At 39.0% G+C, this 19028-nt stretch overlaps 1 protein-coding gene across 1 annotated transcript in view; it reads left to right on the top strand.

Annotated features, from left to right (window-relative positions):
- Positions 1-19028, top strand: part of atp8a1 (ATPase phospholipid transporting 8A1) — a 102124-nt gene that overhangs the window by 24892 nt on the left and 58204 nt on the right. The window contains 13 exon segments of the mRNA XM_062425037.1: positions 700-798; positions 3763-3808; positions 3966-4006; positions 6433-6506; positions 7725-7794; positions 7880-8007; positions 8875-8986; positions 9357-9522; positions 12487-12614; positions 13279-13356; positions 13825-13913; positions 17241-17271; positions 17273-17285. Of these exon segments, the coding sequence (XP_062281021.1) occupies positions 700-798; positions 3763-3808; positions 3966-4006; positions 6433-6506; positions 7725-7794; positions 7880-8007; positions 8875-8986; positions 9357-9522; positions 12487-12614; positions 13279-13356; positions 13825-13913; positions 17241-17271; positions 17273-17285 (1075 nt within the window).

Here is a 19028-nt window from a genome sequence, read left to right as displayed (position 1 = left end):
CCCTTTGGTAGCCAAACCGCAGTGTCTCTGGTTCAATTCCAACCATATCATAGTGATCCCTCTCTCCCCTCGTTTCCTGTCTGACTTCACACTGTCCACTATCAATTAAGGCAAAAAAATTCATTCCTTTATAAAGATGACTGTCTCCTGTGGCTAATAGTTTAGCTTTAATTATGCTGACATTTGCTCGTTAATTTTGGAAGACCTAAAATAGGAAAATAATTAAACACTCAAAGGTAAATCGAGGCTCCCTTTAAGTTTGGAGTTTGCATATGTTTTTGTCATTTATCTGTTATCTGTCAAATGCTGTTTCCAAAATTTGAAATAGTGCCATTGATCCAACCTTCGACCCATTCAAACCAGGACACTCAAGGAGAGCCCTTAGACACCACTGATGACAACAATAAATCCATCATTTTGTGTGTTTGTGTGTGTGTAAAACATAAACAAAAACCATTTCAAACTCCCTAACAAGCTGATAAGCCTGTGATCCACTAAGGTCACAGATAGGGTCCATAGTTAGGGTTTCTGTCGCCCACTGTCATCCTTTTAATAGATGATAGCAAATGTATTCAGCAGGATGGGTTGAAACCCTCTCAAAGTTTCTGCGATGTTCTTATTTTCTGACAAAATGCCAAGATTTACTTAATTTTCCTTTATTCCATCTTGTCGTAATTTTTTGTTTTTATTTTTTTCCAGCAAATCCCAGATGTGTCTCCCACTGGTCGCTGGACCACACTGGTGCCGCTGCTCTTCATCCTGGTGGTGGCAGCTGTCAAGGAGATCATTGAGGATCTGGTGAGACAAACAGACTTCACATATTATTATTTATGTCTTGGTGTTTCTCCTTTTGGATCTTATATTTATCTTTATTACTTGTTATATTAGTATTACCAACTACACAAACTATATGTGATGTGTAATTGTACAAATGTGTTTGTCATACAGTGTTTTCTGTAAAAGTTACATTACATCAGACCCTCATCTGGCCTAGAAAAACTCAATTACTGCAGGCAGTTAAGATATGCACACATCAGCAAGGCACTGATTAAAAAAATCAGTTGGCAAGTATAAAAGCTAATCAACAACCTTTTAAAGAACTTTTCCATCATAGCTTTCACATCATGGTCCTCTATGGACAAATACTACCTATAGAAACAGTGTGAGTTCATGAAGCAAAATTAAATTCTCTAAAAATCTGACACCACTTTATAGATAAAGTAGGTCGGTGATCATCTGTTTAATGACTTCCCTTCACTGAAGTAGACTGTCCCGCTATAGAGAGTGTGTAGGGTTTATGGTTTGTCTCTTCTGGTTTGTCCTTTGAGATTTGAGCTGTTCCCTGTGGAGCAGAGAGGAGGCAGTGATGGCTACATGACCACAGCAGGATGTTTCCCTACATATACACACAATCAGACATAGATATGCAGACACACAAACACATACACACACACACTCACACACTTATATCAGAGGTCACAGCTGTGGCTGCTGCACCAAGAGTACTCGTTCAGTCAATTAACCTAGATACTGAATGCTCATGCACAAAGGCAGTTAGGACTAACAAAACAAAACAACAATCTGCCCTTAAGCAAGTCTGAACTGTTAAGCAGATGCTTGAATAAAGGTTGTGCAATTATATTTTGTACGAAAAGTTGATTTCAGTATATTTCGTTTTGGTAAAACCTTTTTATTGTATGAAGTTAAAGGTTTTAAAATATATTTACTCTTTGTCCACAAGTAAGCCACTCAAGCCTGTCTGAACAAATGAGAGACTGTTTCATTCTACTGTATTGCAGTGACCCTGCAATGCGATCCTCTATGCAGGTCCCAGTGGACAGCTACTCTATACTATTAGCTTCGAACTCGTGCTGAAGGGACCAGCACAGCACTTTTTCTCCTGGCCTGTTGTGAAAAACATGGGAACGGAGTGGTGATGACTCTGTCTTTATAGCTGAAGGTCACCTGCACACACGTCTGTTCCTTGTACTGCGCTGTCCCTCACAAGTTGACCTGACAGGGCAACATCGACCCGTAACTTCATGAATCATGCACTATGGACACATACTGTATAGCACGCTATCTTACTTTGTTGCTGGCCTCTTCTTACTGCAGCAGAGCTAGGCTGTTTTTGCTTCAAAGTTCAGCTGTTATTCAGCTTAAAATGTGACACACTAAAATGCAATACTATGGATCACAAGATGCAGTGTATTTAAAACATTGTGGGAGCAAAAGGAAGATTTTGTGTGGTTCAAGCTCCATCGCTGCTCACTGTCTCTTAAGGTTTATGTTGAAGCCACATTAGCAGGTTAATCAAGGTAACATTGCAGACATTCTACCTTTTTACCACCCCCTCTATGGCAGAAGTGTACAGAAGCCTGATACTGCAGTATTTACGCATAACCTCCCTGTGCTACTCGCCCTCCACTGCACCGCAATTACACACATCATCTAAATACAGTATCTCTCCTTTTCTCCATGTCCATCGGGACGGAAGGAGCGATAGAGGATATGAGAAGGGCGAAAGGCAGGAAAAGTTGTGAAGTAACAGATATAAATACAGTTCTACTCTTACTACACTTGTATGAATAGAGGAGGGTCTTTACGGTGAGAGCAGATAGCATGGATGAGTGAAATTAGCTGACAGCTCTTACACGGGATGATGAATGAGCTTCGTGAAGGTCTACTAGCAAACCTTTTCTGGGCGTAGTGCGGCTGGTGAAAGGCTGAAGCCATGCGACACTGCAGGCCTATTCATTAGACACTACTGCATGTTGCAGGGATATTAAATCAAATTTGACTCAACTAGAGCCTGAAAAAGAAGGAAGTGCGTAGAAAGCAGAGAGGACAAGAGTGGGTGTATTAGAAAGAGAAGAAGAAGAAAAAATGTGCCTCCTAAAAGCAATGTATACTTTTAGGAGCCATATTTTTCAATCACAGTCATTATTTGTATGAGATGGCTTCAGCAACACATTATTACTCAGCGTGATGCTAGTTGACAAGCTGTCCCTTGGAATCAGCTGTTGAAGCCACAGTTGATTGCATGGCTGTTCTGCAGACAAGAGGGACATGAGGAGAAGTAATACTGCGGATCTGTGTTTTGTTGTGGTTGCACAAGGTACACATGATATAGTTTGCTCAGTATGTGAGTAGAAGCAACATTAATTTAAATACTGTTTATATTGCTTGATTAAATATTAAGGGTGTTATGTCACAAGACAGTCCTCAATGTAGGATATGGTAGGTAGGAACAGGTAACAAAATGAGACATGCAGACAAAAGTCGGTTAACTTTTTGTGCCAGTTATTTTATTTTCTGTGTTTAAGAAATTATGTTAAATATTGAACTTCTCAGATGTAGAACAGCCTTCAGTCCTGCCTCATGTGACAAACCTTTTTATCACAGTTCAATCCTGCCTGATTTATTTTTCTCTTATGGTGATCTTGTCTAAATTGCTTGAGTTCACCATCAACATTACCAAGATTGGGGGCTCTTTTTGGCATGATATGAGCCTCTGCATTGAGTGTCAGTGCAAATGGGTCTTTCTTTAGCTTGCAACTGCAGCCCCGTCTTCTTATTCTTCTTCTCTGTCTGTCTGTCAGTCTGTCTGTCTGTCTGTCTGTCTGTCTCTCTCTCTCTCTCTCTCTCTCTCTCTCTCTCTCTCTCTCTCTCTCTCTCTCTCTCTCTCTCTCTTTGTAACAAGTGGGACTATACAGAGTCATATTCTTCAGGCTATTTACTACTATTTGTGTTCCTTTACAGAAACGTCACAAAGCTGACAACGTTGTCAACAAAAAGGAATGTCAAGGTATTGAACATTTTAAGTTTTTATCATGGAAGCATTGTAAATTTGCTAAAATCAAAGCACTGATGCTGTCATAGTTTTTGCTTTGTCATTCAATTCTCTGCTTATTTTGTCTCTTCTTTATTGTAACTCACCCCATGTCTCTCATTATTCACTGTAGTACTGAGGAATGGTGCCTGGGAGATTGTGCACTGGGAGAAGGTATGTACCCAAAATGTGCCACTAATGATCATTTTCACTGGTCTGTGTCTTATTCATCTGGAGCACAAAACAAATCATCTATTGTACCAGTTTCACCATCACACGCTGTGTACACACAGACACACACTCTGACCCCTCTAGTATCCAGCCACTAATTAAACCAGCGTTTCCATGTGGATGGTCATTTGAAGGCTACGCTGGAGGCCAGAGAGCAGCCTCCTCACTTCCCTCATAAAGAAACTATTTTATTACTGTGGCTGGAACAATTTGGATAAAAGCAGAAAGTGGATAAAAAACACAAGGTAGTGCAGAAATAAAGTAGATTTGTACTTTAATATACTGCCTCATCCATTAGAAGGTACATTCAGCATTTAGCAGTGGAATATAAACTGAATCACTTGTTCTGCTCTCGGGGGTATGAGACAGACAAGAACTTTAGTTATTACCTTAAGTAACAGCAAGATATGTTACGTCTGATGTTGCCATCTCAAGTACTTGGCTGGTAATGGAACATTCTTCTGATTACTGCATGAGAAAATGTATATATCAAGATGACTACAAAATAGACCAATGGGCAGATGCATGGGCGTATCTGTTATCACAGAGGAAACTTGACATTAAAATGACATAATACAAACTGTAACAACTTTCTAAAATAGTTAATGCATCAGCAATACTGAAGGGTGGAGTTCAGGGAGTTTTCAAGATAGGATTATGTAGACAAAACTTGTCAACATCAGTCAGCACAGTGTTTGTGATACCAATATTAACTAATCAAATATTTGATATTGCCAGCAGTCATAAATTGTGTGACTGTGTGTGTTGTTCACTGCTATGTGAATCTTCCTCGCCTTCTCTCTAAAAAGGCTTTAGATTTAAATATTTAACTTTTTTTTTTTCTTCATCATGCATATTGTAAAATCAGTTTCTCTCACAGATTTCAGTTTGGTCTCCAAGTTCATTCAGTTCTTTTAGTACAGCTTGAATATGGCTAAAACAAAATCAGCATTGCTAAATACTCAAGCTAACATCATAATGTTAACTGTGATGTTTCTTTTTCCACTGTGATAAAAAGAAATGACAATAATTGATAGGCATTTTCATTGCTTTTGTTTGTCTTATGATTGCCATTTACCAGATACTTTTAATTCTTAAATGATTTAATAATTCGTTTTTTGTTAACTATGTGATTAGTTAAGATAAACAGACAGTATGACAGAAGAACAACAGACTAACAGTTGTATTAAATGGCTCATTTAATACAACTTGTACAATGGAAGATGTTGATGAATACAATTTTTCTGACTGAAAATGTTGAATGAATAAATATGAATATGAATGGTTGTACCTGCTATGCAAAGTTCAACAATAATGAAAAGAAGACTCCAGCTGTTTCTTCAGTGTATCTTCTCATCACTATTGTATTATGTTCACTGCTTTAATGTACTTGCCTTTTTTCTTTTTTCAGCTGTGCATTTCTACTCTTGATGTTGAACTCATGTTTCCATTCATGCTGTCTCTCTAGGCAATGCACAGCAGTAACCAGTTTATTTTCACAGGTTGAAGTGGGCGATATTATTAGAGTAAATGGCAGTGATTTCGTTCCTGCGGATGCTGTCATTTTGTCGTCCAGGTATAGGAGTCCACCCTGCTGCCAGACTGTGGGGAACTTCTCCCCTCTTTCTCCTTTCTTACTCTCTCTCAGCTCACCCAAAAGAAATGATGGTTAGACAATGTTATGACACAATATTGTCAAACACTGTGATTGAAAATCTTCATTTCAATATCTGTATGGTAATATTAGTGGAAAAACACAACATTTAAGCACTTAAAGAGTTGAGGAAAGTGATGCTTTGCAGTTTGATGTGGCGGCCATCATTTCTCTAGCGGGGCAGTGAATTAGAATTGAGCAACCATGTCAACATAAACCTACCTACCTCCTTCACCTTTTCGAAAAACATTTGGACCTGCTACAGTATGGACTGGGCTTTGTTGCCTGGAATGTTTTTTTAAGTTTTTTCAGATTCAAATTTATTCAAAATGCAGACCATGTATCCAGGATAGTGTTCAAAAATCTTCTCCATCTGCATTTAATCTTGACTTACATTTGAAAAAATAAATCCTTTACAAGAACATTCACTTCATATGTGTTTCTAAATGGTTTTATGAAAGGGAGAACAGATGACCAATCATACCCTCTGATCATACAGGACTGATCATTGTGTTCTTCTCATCTCCCAAAACTGAAACAGTTGTCTCTCTCCCCTTATGTGTTTGATGTTTGTCCGTCTGTCTGTGTTTTTTTGTTTCTACCTTCTCCATCCCTCCCTTTTTTTCTCCCTCATCTTCTCCTTTCCGGCCGTGCGATCAACTGCCACACTCTCTCTCTCTCTCGCCCCCTGCTGGTGTTTGGTTGGTATTATCAGGTGGCTGTTGGGGAAGTAGTCAGAGCTGCAAACGGCGATCACCTCCCGGCTGATCTCGTCATACTGTCGTCCAGGTCAGGAAACCAACAACATTACCAACAAAAAAAACAGCTGTGGGAGAGATAGGGGCTGTGTGTACCAACAACTGGGACAAGACATTTTAGCACTTCTTTCACTCCTGACACACATGAGAAATGTTTAATTGTCATACTTTAGGAAGGAAGGGTGATTATGTCGGCAAATTCCAGATAAAATAGAGGATCAACCTTTTCATTTTTCTATTTTTCTTCCACATAGTTTTACAGCACAGGAACATTTTTGGGTGTGAATATATTTCCCACATTGTTGCCCTTGCATGGCTTGTATGGCACCCTGAATGTAGCATTTTATTTGACGTGACAATTTGCATGCAATCACATTCCAAGATGAAAAGTTGAAGCACATCTTGGAATTTCCGTTTTGATTTATAAATCTCGCTTAGTATAAACAGGTTTTCTGAATAGTGCCAGTTTAAAAAAAGTTAAATCAAAATCACTTCCTGGCCATCACAGCAAAATTCTGCTTGTTTTCCTCAAAACAACACTCTCATACGATGGCTAATAGCAGCAGAGTCTGCACCTCATTGATTGTGGTTGGGCTTCAGGGTCAAGATCTCTTTTTGATTTCCCTTCCACCCTGTGTGTGTTTGGACTGGCCTTCGGTATGCATAAATCACTCTATTAAAAACAGTAGCTAACCAGCGACCCAGCTCACCTTAAGCACCGGCATGCTCTAACTCTCTGTCCCTGTGCCCGGAGTCTGTCAGAGGCCCATTTGTCTGCTCTGTTTGTTGTGCTCAGCATGCCTGCTTTCTCATATCACCATTTGTGGTGTGTTCTCTCTCTCTCCACTCTATGCTCCTTTTCCAGTGTATTATAGATAGTTAAAGTTAGGGCTAGAAGCAAACAAATATGTTATGTCTGTCCTAAATGACAACTCTCACTCAGTAAAACATTGATGCACTTTTATGTTCCTGAGTGGCCTATAGGCAGGCATGCAGCATCTTTGTTTGCAGTGATCTAGTATGCTCTTGTCCTTTTGTAGACCCTCTTTTCACTTGAGATTCATTTTATCAGTTAGATAGTTTATAAATGATCGAAACTAATGTTAATTATTGCGGGGGCATAATTAGTGCCACCTTTGCTAATTGCATTACAATAATATATATAACATATGGTTAGAAATGATTAAGAACCAGTTTACTGTTATTTTAGTTCTACTCAAAGTCTGTATTTCCTCTCCCTCCACAACAGTGAACCACAGGGTATGTGCTACATTGAAACATCTAACTTGGACGGAGAAACCAACCTTAAAATCAGACAAGTGAGTATCTTTCCTTTTTTAAAATTGTTCTAGTGTTTTATTGTTTACGTTGAAGACGCAATTGTGACTGTAAATAAATCAACAGGGTCTCCAAGTGACCGCAGAAATTAAGGACATCGACAACTTGATGCGTCTCTCTGGGCGGATGGAGTGTGAGAGCCCAAACCGCCATCTGTATGAGTTTGTTGGGAACATCCGGCTGGATAGACACAGGTGGGCCCTGATGCAGAGCTGCGTGTCTGGCTCTTCGCCCCGCTTACCAACTAAATAGCCCATTATCCAGGAGCAGAGCCAGTATCAGTGCGTTATGAGGTTTTAGGAATTATTTAATCTTTCTGCCGAATAAATGAAAGCACCTGCTGCAGTGATATTAAATTAGATTTTTCTTTGGAGGCTTTGTTTGGAAGGAAAATGTACAATATACTACATGCAGCTTTTTTAACATTGTGGCTTGATTGTAGGAGTAGAGAAGAGGCAGATTTACCAAAGGCTACATTCAACTTTTAGTATGTTTATAGTTTGATCTGGAATCTTTTCCATATTGGTGTAAATCTTTTCACATGTGGAGTCTTATTCCCTCATTATTTTGTTTTATCAGCAACTGAAAATGAAAAATCCTATTACATATATATATATATGTCTTTTTACTGTAACTTATGTGTACATTTTCATTCCTATTTGAGACTTTGACTTGTAGCTTAAAACTAAAAAGTAAATAGTTACAGAAGTCAGTTCTAGTGCTGTGTTTACAAAATGACTGACATAAACAAGTCAGGGCATCATGAAATACCAATCACCTGGATTTATAGTGGTTGTGTATTGAACCTGTCAGAATAGGTTATTTACATCATAATGTTGGTTATTATTAATGTTGTCATATATATCCATAAGAAGTCAGGAAGGTCCATGTTAAATTAAAAGATGAAAGGATGATGACTTGTCCTATCAATGTGTCAGCCATCACTGTCAACCAAATACTTAAATCATATTTACATCACCTTGAATGAGACATTGTTAACCTGTTGTTCTGCAATGAAAAGTGCTTCAGTGTACTCATGGCTGTGATGTTTCTAACTACAGTACTCAGCCGCTGGGTCCAGACCAGATCTTACTGAGAGGAGCTCAGCTGAGGAACACTCAGTGGGTCCATGGTGTGGTGGTCTACACAGGACATGACACAAAGCTCATGCAGGTTTAGTATATTTGCATTGTATTTGGAGGGTATTATTTGCTGTTACAAAATTACATTACTTGAAGAAACTGATCAGTGTGGTGAAAAGGTGATGCTTTTAAAAAATATATTTTTTCTGTGATTTTTCATTTTGGAGCAGTTCTACTTTTTCATGTAATTTATTTAACCAACAAGTAAATATTTGCTGTATTTAAAACATGTCACGACATGACATGTATGTAACCAAACCTAACATTGTCTTAATTTTAAATTCTAATCATCTGATATTTTTGTCTTTTAATCAGTGTGTTACAAGGATTTACCACTAAGGGACTTTACCACTAAGCATACTTCCTCATTTTGACCATATCTGTCTTGTCATGTCACCCAGAATTCCACGCGGCCTCCTCTGAAGCTGTCCAACGTTGAGCGTATCACCAACTTTCAGATCCTTGTGCTGTTTGGCTGCCTGCTGGCCATCTCTTTGGTCTGCTCGATCGGCCAAACCATCTGGAAGTACCAGTACGGCAATGATGCCTGGTACATGGATCTCAACTGTAAGAATCCCAACAGCCAATGCTGCTCCTCTTATTCCACATATTTTGTCTCACTTGTCCATATCAGCTTATTTCGTTGTCATTTTGAGTTACTTTGTTAAATGCTGGTATGTGTTGTGTCGTTTTTTATGTTGCCTCAGTTAAACTATGTTTCGCATTACAAGTGAAATATGTGGCAATGTGGGAATAAGTGAATTCCCTGTTAACTGAGAAAAGACAGCTGTGACATGCATAAATGTGTTGTGAGTGTGAGACTGAGTGAAAAAGAAATGGTTGAATATCATTGCGCTGCTGTACTTTTTTGTTCCTTTCTAATGTTCTGTTTGATTTTGTTGTTTTCTTTGTTGTCGTTTTTTTAACAGCTCCAGGTAACAACCATTTAAAAGCCTTGGCCATCCGTGAATGACCCTCCCTTACTAACCCCTTACTGAAGCTCTGCCTTTGCTAAGCAAATGAAGCCCCCTACCCTCGCCCCCTATATGGTTGCCCTACTTTGTATGGGCCCATGCCATGGACAAGCACATACCAGGGATCCAACAATAGGTTTTTCCCCTCCAGCTCTCTTATACCTTTGTCTAGTTATTTTCAGTGCCTGATGCAAACAGTGTCTCACTTTTCCTCCATTTTTTTGGTGCCACGTTAAACGCTTTGCAATTCCCAAGCTTCAGACCCTCATCTTATTTTTTCCTTCATTTTTACAAGAAAGGAATAGCAACATTTACTTTTACTGCCAGTGAGATGATAATGTACTGAGGAAGCTCTTCATAGCAGGAGGCTTTTCCGTGTTTATTGCTTGAGCACAACATGTGCAACCCAAGGGGCAAGAGCTGACATTTTCTGAATGCCTCTGCCGCCTTCATTTCTTGTGTGGATTTTTTTTAAACAACAGACGTAGAGAGAAGGGATGGGGAGAGGTGAAAACCTGCTTAGTTCTAATGTTTATTCTCAAGCCATTTTTAGAAAATTGCTCAGGTTTAAACGACAGATAAATATGGGCTGCTCAGTTTCTGCAGTAAAAAGGCAGGGCTGTTTAAAGTGAAATCCCCAGTTGGTCTCCAGTGATGAAGCTCTGAAACTGGCATGCAAAGTGATTATCGTGATACTCTGGCCATTACTCTGTACCCTGGTAGGCCTGTGTAGGAGAGGTTGTGCCCTGGTCAATTTTAAGCCTGTATTACGACTTACACTCTCCCCTTTCATAAGATGTTGCATTGGCTTCTATTGGTTTTGTTGAGGGGTTTTAATATTGTCCTTTGTGGCATTAAAACCCACATCTAAAGGAAACGTTATCACACGGATGAGGGTAGTGTAAGTCATAAAGCAGGCGTCCATCTTGAGACTGATTGTATTTCCATGAGGAGTTGTTGAGACTCTGTCCAGTGCATATTATCCAACCTGTGACAAAAGAGAGAGGTGGGAAAATTGTCAAATCACACTTACACCCCACCATATTTCCTAAATTATTGTAATTTCACCACTCGCCATCATTCGGAAGGCAAACGCAGACATGAACAGCAGAGTCAATGTTAGCCCACCACACATCCTACAGGCTCATATGTCAAAGCAGCCTGCGATTATGCATGCCTGGTGAATAATTAATTTGACTTTGAGCGGTCACGGAGTGCTGACACTGGTCGTCACAGGCGTTAAGCCTATACATTGTGAAAAGTAAACTTAATGCAGACTGAGGGCAAAAATAAATAATGGTCATTTGTTATGCATTCACGCCACCTGCTACAGTTTACACGTCTAGTACATGTAGACATTTAGTTTGGTGTTTAGCTGTGTGTGTAGCTATTTTTAGTTCTGTTTTTCTCACCATTTTGAGAAGGTCACTTAAAATATTGAAATCAAAACAATTTACAGCCCAACTCCTGCAACAACTTGCTGTAAATAAATCATATAGATTAATAATTGGTCAACTTGTCTGATTACTCACAGTTAAAATTAATTTTGTGCTTACATTGCAGAGACATACATTTAAAGAAATACATATCAGGTGTGCTTTTGCACTTGTGTGACTGGTGCATGCCCTGCTATGGTTTGATTTTTATTTATTTTAATGGCTCTCTACTGATCCAACCCAGACTCTCTCTCTCTAATCTAATAGCAGAATCCTTGCACATAACAAGCTGGCTACTAGAAATGAGCGAAATGAGGTGATGTAGTGATCATCATTAACACTCAGACTTTTTTGCTGGCATAATCCACCCACTCTTTTCCACTCCTTGTTGGTTGAGAATGTGCTATGGACTGAATCTCCCTCCTTTGTCTTGAGAGCATCCAATATGTTTGTCTTCCTCCCCACTTCTGAATAAAAAACGTACTCCTTCCTATATGTGTTGTTGTACCAGTAGCAGTAGCTTCCATCCTGCCACTTTCTTTGTGCCATCCAGTTTTTTGTTTTGCAATTGCTCTGTCATGGTGAAGGGCTTCTCCCTCTCAACCGCTATGCTAATATCAAGGCTTGGGTTGAGGAAGGTAACTCTTGCAACCTGCTGCAAGCTGAGGAAAGGTAAATCACATCTCTCCTGTTTTCATGTTTGGTGTCAGTGAGGTTACATGTTGATCATTGCCAGTTGTATGGGGCTTTTGGGGGACCAGCATCATTTTGCATAGTGCTTTGTGGAATTCATTGCCTGGATCATGCTGGATGCCAAGGCTGCTGCTGTGACACTAATGACATTTGAGATACTTCAGTCCCTTTCCGCTACTTTGAATCTTTGGGACATTAAATTGGACTGCTAATCGGTTGAGTCGTAAGAGGATGAGGTTGGGTGGAAGAAATGGTTAATTCCAGCTAATGCATGACATTAGTCCAAAACATCCTCTTGATTGGGATAATGTTGATCATTGGCTGGAAGTAGCTTTGGGCATTTTCATTTAACTAACTGATACTTATGAACCGGCACTGATGAGTCTCCTGTGTATCACTCCCTTTGTCCAAAATTCGTCCCCTCATAGATGGCGGGGCAGCTAACTTTGGCCTCAACTTCCTCACCTTCATCATCCTGTTCAACAACCTGATCCCCATTAGTCTCCTGGTCACACTGGAAGTTATCAAGTTCATCCAGGCTTTTTTCATCAACTGGGTGAGTTGAAGAAAACCTATTAAATGAAGAAATGCACAATTGATCATCACATAAAAATAAGTATAACACAATACATTAAATAGTATTAAAAAAAAAAATTATAAAAATGATAAATCACTGTGTATGAATAGCAAGGTTGACTGTAGCTTTACCACTTAGTGAACAATAATATAACATTAGCCTAAAGAAAAGAAAATGTTAAAAGCATCACAGTGGATATAAAACCACTGCACAGTCCTGATTGGCATGACGTATTTGAGTGAGTACACCTAGAATATTGTGTTCTTACATCCTGAGCAACTAGGTCAACCCCGCCAACTATCTCAGCTGAGAAATTGTACTTTTTTTTTGCCCGAAGTTATTCTGAGCCCCTTTATTCATTAAATTTTAAATGAAAATCCTAGCATGGAATTTTTAGGAACATTTAGGGCAGTTCTCAGCTGGTCTCTCTCCCCGCAGCCTCAGTTGGTTCAATGTTTTCTTGAGGGGAAACAAACAGGGAGGATTGAGAAGGGCCTGACTGAAGTGAAGCATCGGATTTTTTTCCCCTCGCTTTCAGCACTTTTGTGAAGTCTACTTCGATATTGATATGAATATTGTATTTTTAGCAAAAATTGTGTTCCTTTAGTGAAATTACACTTCATGTCCTTTGTGATTGTTTCAGGACACTGATATGCTGTATGAGCCCACAAACACACCGGCCATGGCACGCACCTCCAATCTGAATGAAGAATTAGGCCAGGTAATGCAATTCAGATTACACTTGATATTAGGTTATTTTATACTCTATAGAATAAAACTTTTGGTGTAAACTCATGAAATAAGTGCTCTGCTGTTTATTGTATTGTAAGGTCATTTTAGGTAGAGTGTTAAATACATGCAAAGTCATTTTGGGTGAGGCCCTAGGAAACAAGAAGCCAGCCTGACTCTTGGCAGGCTAGATATCATTCTCTGTGGAGTGAGAAGAGAAAGATAGTGAAAGTGTGAAAGATAGACTATTGTGAGCAAAAGCCTTGAAATGTCATACAAACAGGAAATGCTTGTGTTCTAGCTGATGACATCTGATATGTGTATACAAATGAGATGTACTATGGATTTCTTGTGTTTCTTGGAATAAACCACTTCAATTCTACAAGTCGATGCATTGTGATTTTTAACCCTTTATGACACGACACTGTCAACAATGTCAGCCTCTCTTCTACCTGTGCAGGTGAAATACATTTTCTCTGACAAGACGGGGACCCTGACTTGCAACGTCATGCAGTTCAAGAAGTGCACCGTTGCCGGTGTGGCCTATGGGTATGTTTCTTTCTTCCTCCATTTTCCACAATCTTTTCCCCCCCTTTGCATCCTCTACCGTTGCCTCCCCCATCACCTTCATTAAATGCAGAGTGTGCGCCATAGTACATCTGGCGTTTCTCTGTCCTCCCTTGCCTTCTCATTAGCAGCTGCATCAGTGCTCCTTGCAGCATAAACTATAAATAAAAAGCGGACAGACACTTGCAAGCAAAGGCACTTTACTGTCTCATTCCATCGTTTGTCACGATGAAAACTGGCTTTACAGTTCAGTATTTTCTCTGCAAGGTCCAGAACTTGGCAACGTCTTAAAACCAGAATATCGGTAATTTTTTTGTCTGAGCTACAATAAAATAAAAACACATTCTATTACATTTTAACATTTCATTAAATCAAGCCTTAATGTTTTATTCCCCTGAAAAAACTAATTTAGTTTTAGCACATAGATAATTAGCCTCAGTGGATGCAAAACAAGTGGGAGAGCAGAGTATCTTTACAGAAACAAAGCATGTGCAGGCGTGACAGTACATGATTAAACCCATTAGGATTCAATTAAAAGCATGATTGATGAATTTGATTGAAGTGCAGGCTGAAGGACAAAAGAGAGTATTTTATCTGCAGTTTTCTGTACCAAAGCTCTTGTTATGCTAGTACAGTGAAGACATTGACAACTTCTCATTGTCATTTCCCTGGTCAAGAATATAAAATCACTTTAAGTAGGGATAATATGCATGTTGATGAAGTGATAACTCCAAGATCATTTTTTATATTTCTTCTTTTAAAAAAAAAAAAGTTGCTGCTGATGTCATTTTCAATGTTCGATGTGCTATTTAATGTCTGCCTTTCCATGGCGTTTCTTTAACAGTCGTTTAATTAGGTCAAGTCTGTTGGTCATTAGGGACAGACAGTCTCTTACTGCAAAGACTGAAGTTAGGCAGCAGTCTCTCCTTCATCCCAAGTAGAGATACTTCCCTTTGATTCTCTGAAATGAGGACTCCCTCTCATGCATCTGATAAATATGGATGAGTGCCTCATAGCAGAAGAGGGGAAATGCAGGTTCTAATGAGGCGAGGCTGTTTTGATGATGCTACCACTTGGCCTACTCTTCTACTTCTGGGTTTCCAAAATAAGAATTGTGAGGGTTTATTTTGAAAAGCAGTTTACTGTAGATGTCATTGTTGTGTAGTTATACAGTGATGCACCAGACAATTAGACCCTCGTTTATAAGCATTACAGTGATGGGAAGTTAATGCTAGCACAACCATACTTTTATTTCCGTGCAAGTTCACCTTTAGGTTTAGGCCTTTATAGTTGATATGACATGTATTTAATTATATAAAAACATAATGGATTAATTATCTTTGTGTCTACCCAACAGTAAAACAGCTTGGCAAGCATAAATCTGTGTGCACACTATTAGATGCAGTGTGAGTTTGATGAATGGTACTTCCTTCCTATCCCTGTCACAGATTCCTAGTTTTATTGCATCCAGTTGTCTACTTGCCTAAAGTTAATTGTGAAATAACAGTAGTTGTGAGACATATTGTTCAATTAAACTTTAACAGGTAACTAACATGTCTCTACTTGTGGAATTAACATACTTGAATGCATTTTAAACACGTATTTTTACGTGTCTAAGTAGAATATACTTTGAGGGAAAGACAAGATAGAACTTCATATATTTTTAACACGAATGAATGAACATGCGTGTGCGAAGTCATGATTTGTAATTTGGTACACACACACACACACACACACACACACACACACACACACACACACACACACACACACACACATACACACAGGGAGCCCCTCTGACACTGCCGCCTGCATGTGTTCCTCTCTACAAATTAAGTGCTGCTGTAATTAATAAAGCCATCCCCAAGGGTGAAGACATTAATTAATTCCACTGGATTGGAGACCAAATCTCAAGGAGATATACTGTTTAGGTTAGGAAGGCTCCCAGAATCCTCCTGGGTGTTATTAGTTTGGACTAGATTTGAAAGCCTTTTTTTTTTTTTTTTTTTTTTACAGATATTCTCGAGTGACAAAACTCAGAGAAATATATTGTGACTTTGTTTTTTGAATAAACCAAATCTCTATAGGCGATTTGTCTTTGTATAATATAACTCTATGGATATATACAGTTGCTACATATGCCTAGTATAGTATATTAGCCCATATGCACACACGGTTGCTTTACTGAAGGTACAAGAGCAAAAAGGCTCACAATATGAATCAAGCCATGCGTGAATCAAATAGAGAGCTGTAGTATTCAGTGGAGCACATCATCTGGTCGGCTCCACTCTTTACAATTTACAAAAAAAACAAAAAAAAACTGCACTGCAGTTAGTCTTCTGAAGCAGACATGTGAAAATAGTTTACAGATTAAAACTTTTATTGGTGGATACACACAAATGCACATAAAGCTCAGCTGTAATTGCAAAAACTTGTTCCTGCACTTACGTGATGTGGAATGAGAGGAAGAAATTTAACGTACAACAAAATTGGTCTCAAAAATGTATATCGTCTCCCAGTTTGCTCCAGCCTTTCATGGGTTTGCTTTCATTGTCTCTTTACATCTTGTTCCCCAAAACATTTTGACAAAACGTCCTTGGTGTAATAAAGTGTGACCTACGTTACATTTGATTACTTTTCATTATCAGGTTAGTATTACTAACATATTGTCTTTCTTGTTTTTCTTGTTAAAGTGCATCTGCTCCTCGTTAAGTCAAAGTGAAAAAAAAACAAAAAAACTGCTCAGTGGCTTTATTTCATATATCAATTTTTCTGCAATAGCTTTAATTAAAAGAAAATTAATATACCCCACTATTTCAGTGATGAAATCTTGCCAGTATTTTTTAATGTATCTCAAATGTATTTTTATGTGAAAAAAAATGTATAGGTGGCATGTGACAAAATATGCTCTACACAGCATTTAAGAAGTACAACTAGTATGACTAACATCTGTTATGAGCGAATTCTAGCACAATTTAATTAGTAACTCGTAGCTATATTTCTTTAGTAATTGACTTTACTACGACAGCTAGTAATTGACACAATAATGACGACTGCATTTAGACTCTAGACAAAGACTAGTTCAACAACATTTTACAGAATAAATGATTCAAAGGCTTGCTATTATCAACCTAACACCCATACCGCAGCTACAGCCCTTCCTGGCATCTGACCTATCATATTCTAACTCCTGCCAACTCATAAACAAACCCATCTTTAATCTCGCCCTGGCGCCTGCACATTTATAGAACATGTTAACGCCACACTTTGTCAACAAGATAATTTTTTTCCCCACCTTCGTTCCAACAGTCACGTCCCTGAGGCTGAGGAGGGTAGTTTTGCAGAGGTTGACTGGTAAGATGTCTGATTGTGAAATGGTGGTCGTTTTCTTTTTCTTTCCTCGCTCCCCCGCTTCTGTGATGTAGTACTGCTGCCTTGCCTTGTGGAAATCGTGACTTTGAACACAATATATGTACCTCGGTGTATGCTTGTTGTTTTCTCTCTCTGTTCGTTCAGTGCACTATGTATGTGACTGTGACTCTTGATACAGTGTTTAAGTGTTAATGTGAAAGGACTGCCTTAAACAAATGAGTCATTATGTAATTGTTATTGAATTATGAGTGATTAAGTTTTGTGTCCTTCTGATAACACGCACTTGTATATCAGCAGGCTTTATAGACCAAACCCTCCAGCATTTACTGTGTGGGGTGTTGAGGCTGAAGCAGTGCAGCACATTCTCCTTTTCCCCTGTTAGCATCAAACTTACTTTGGAGATGGAAGCTCCCAGCTACACACCCACTTGTTCTCTCTCCGTCATCTCTCTCTTTCACAAACACACACACACACACACACACATACACAAATACACACACACAGTCCTACTTCTGAGATCCATCTGCCATAGTGTTGAGATCTGCTGTAACAGCATGGGCGTGTCTCATCCATTTTGCATGGGGGGATTGGGACCTGTTTGTTAATACCTATCATGCCAAAATATTGGATCATGCTGCTTTTACGGAAGTTGCCAACTTCTATGAGAACATGTCTGTTTTTACTTTTTTCCCCTCTCTCAAACAACTCAGATGCTTATTTATGCACTGAGAAATGCTGTTGACACAATATTTGGTCACAGATATAAAGCAAGTTAAGATTTAATGAGTGTGTTCTGTCGCTTGATGGTGAAATAATAAACAGTTTCCTGTTTATTTTACCATCAAGCGACAGAAAACAGTCTGTCTGCATCTTATCTCAGTCCAGGGTCAAACACTGTAAGAGTGTGCTGCCATCTTCACTTAAGTCAGTAATATGTTAATTTTTCCTCCCCCTAACTGTCAAAAACAGGACAGTATGGTGTGTCACACAGTAGGTTTAATCTGGAACTGGTCCCTGGCTATTGACTGTGAACAGCCAGCACCCTTGTTCCCATAGTGACAGGACCTCTGTGTGCTGGCAGATAATCAATAACTGACCGTCCTCCACACCCAGGCTCGCGCCTCAAAAATGTCATCAAGACAATCAACATGGCGAGCGATGCTACTGCTGCAGTAAAGAGAGGCTGAGGGCTTCCTTCCCTCTACAGCAGAGGAATAGAAACAGTGATAATGACTCCATAGATCTCCTGTGAAAAATAGCATCTTCAGTCTTTGTTGCAGCATTAATGCATGTTTTTATTTCTCATATGAAATCCCTAAAAGTAGCTTCGATGCATACATGTAGAAATAGTGCATAGCCATACAAGTCACATGGATATAACATAGTTTAATCAGAACAAAATATCACATATATTCTACAGTATATGGAAAATGTAAAGCTATTTAGTTGAAACTTCTGCCCTCACCAGTAAATGCTAACTTTCATGGAGCTTTTAGAAATGCAGACTTTGTTTCCTGATTGCTTCTTGACATATTTAATAAAGCCTTTGACTGTGATAGATTAAATCAACCTCCAGAGTATCTACGTAGGTGTAACAGAATATCGATTCCAGACTCCTGCTGTTTAATTGCATTGCTCTCTTTTTCCTCTTTCTCTTTCTTCCTGAACTTCTATTTCCTGTGCAGTAGATGGAAGTATTGCCAGCTTGCTGGACACTTAGCTCTT

The sequence above is a fragment of the Scomber scombrus genome, chromosome 9, assembly GCF_963691925.1.
Source record: "Scomber scombrus chromosome 9, fScoSco1.1, whole genome shotgun sequence".
NCBI classification, from domain to species: domain Eukaryota; kingdom Metazoa; phylum Chordata; class Actinopteri; order Scombriformes; family Scombridae; genus Scomber; species Scomber scombrus.
The sequence above is the reverse complement of the archived record's forward strand: the minus strand, read 5'-3'. Positions and strand labels throughout refer to the sequence as shown.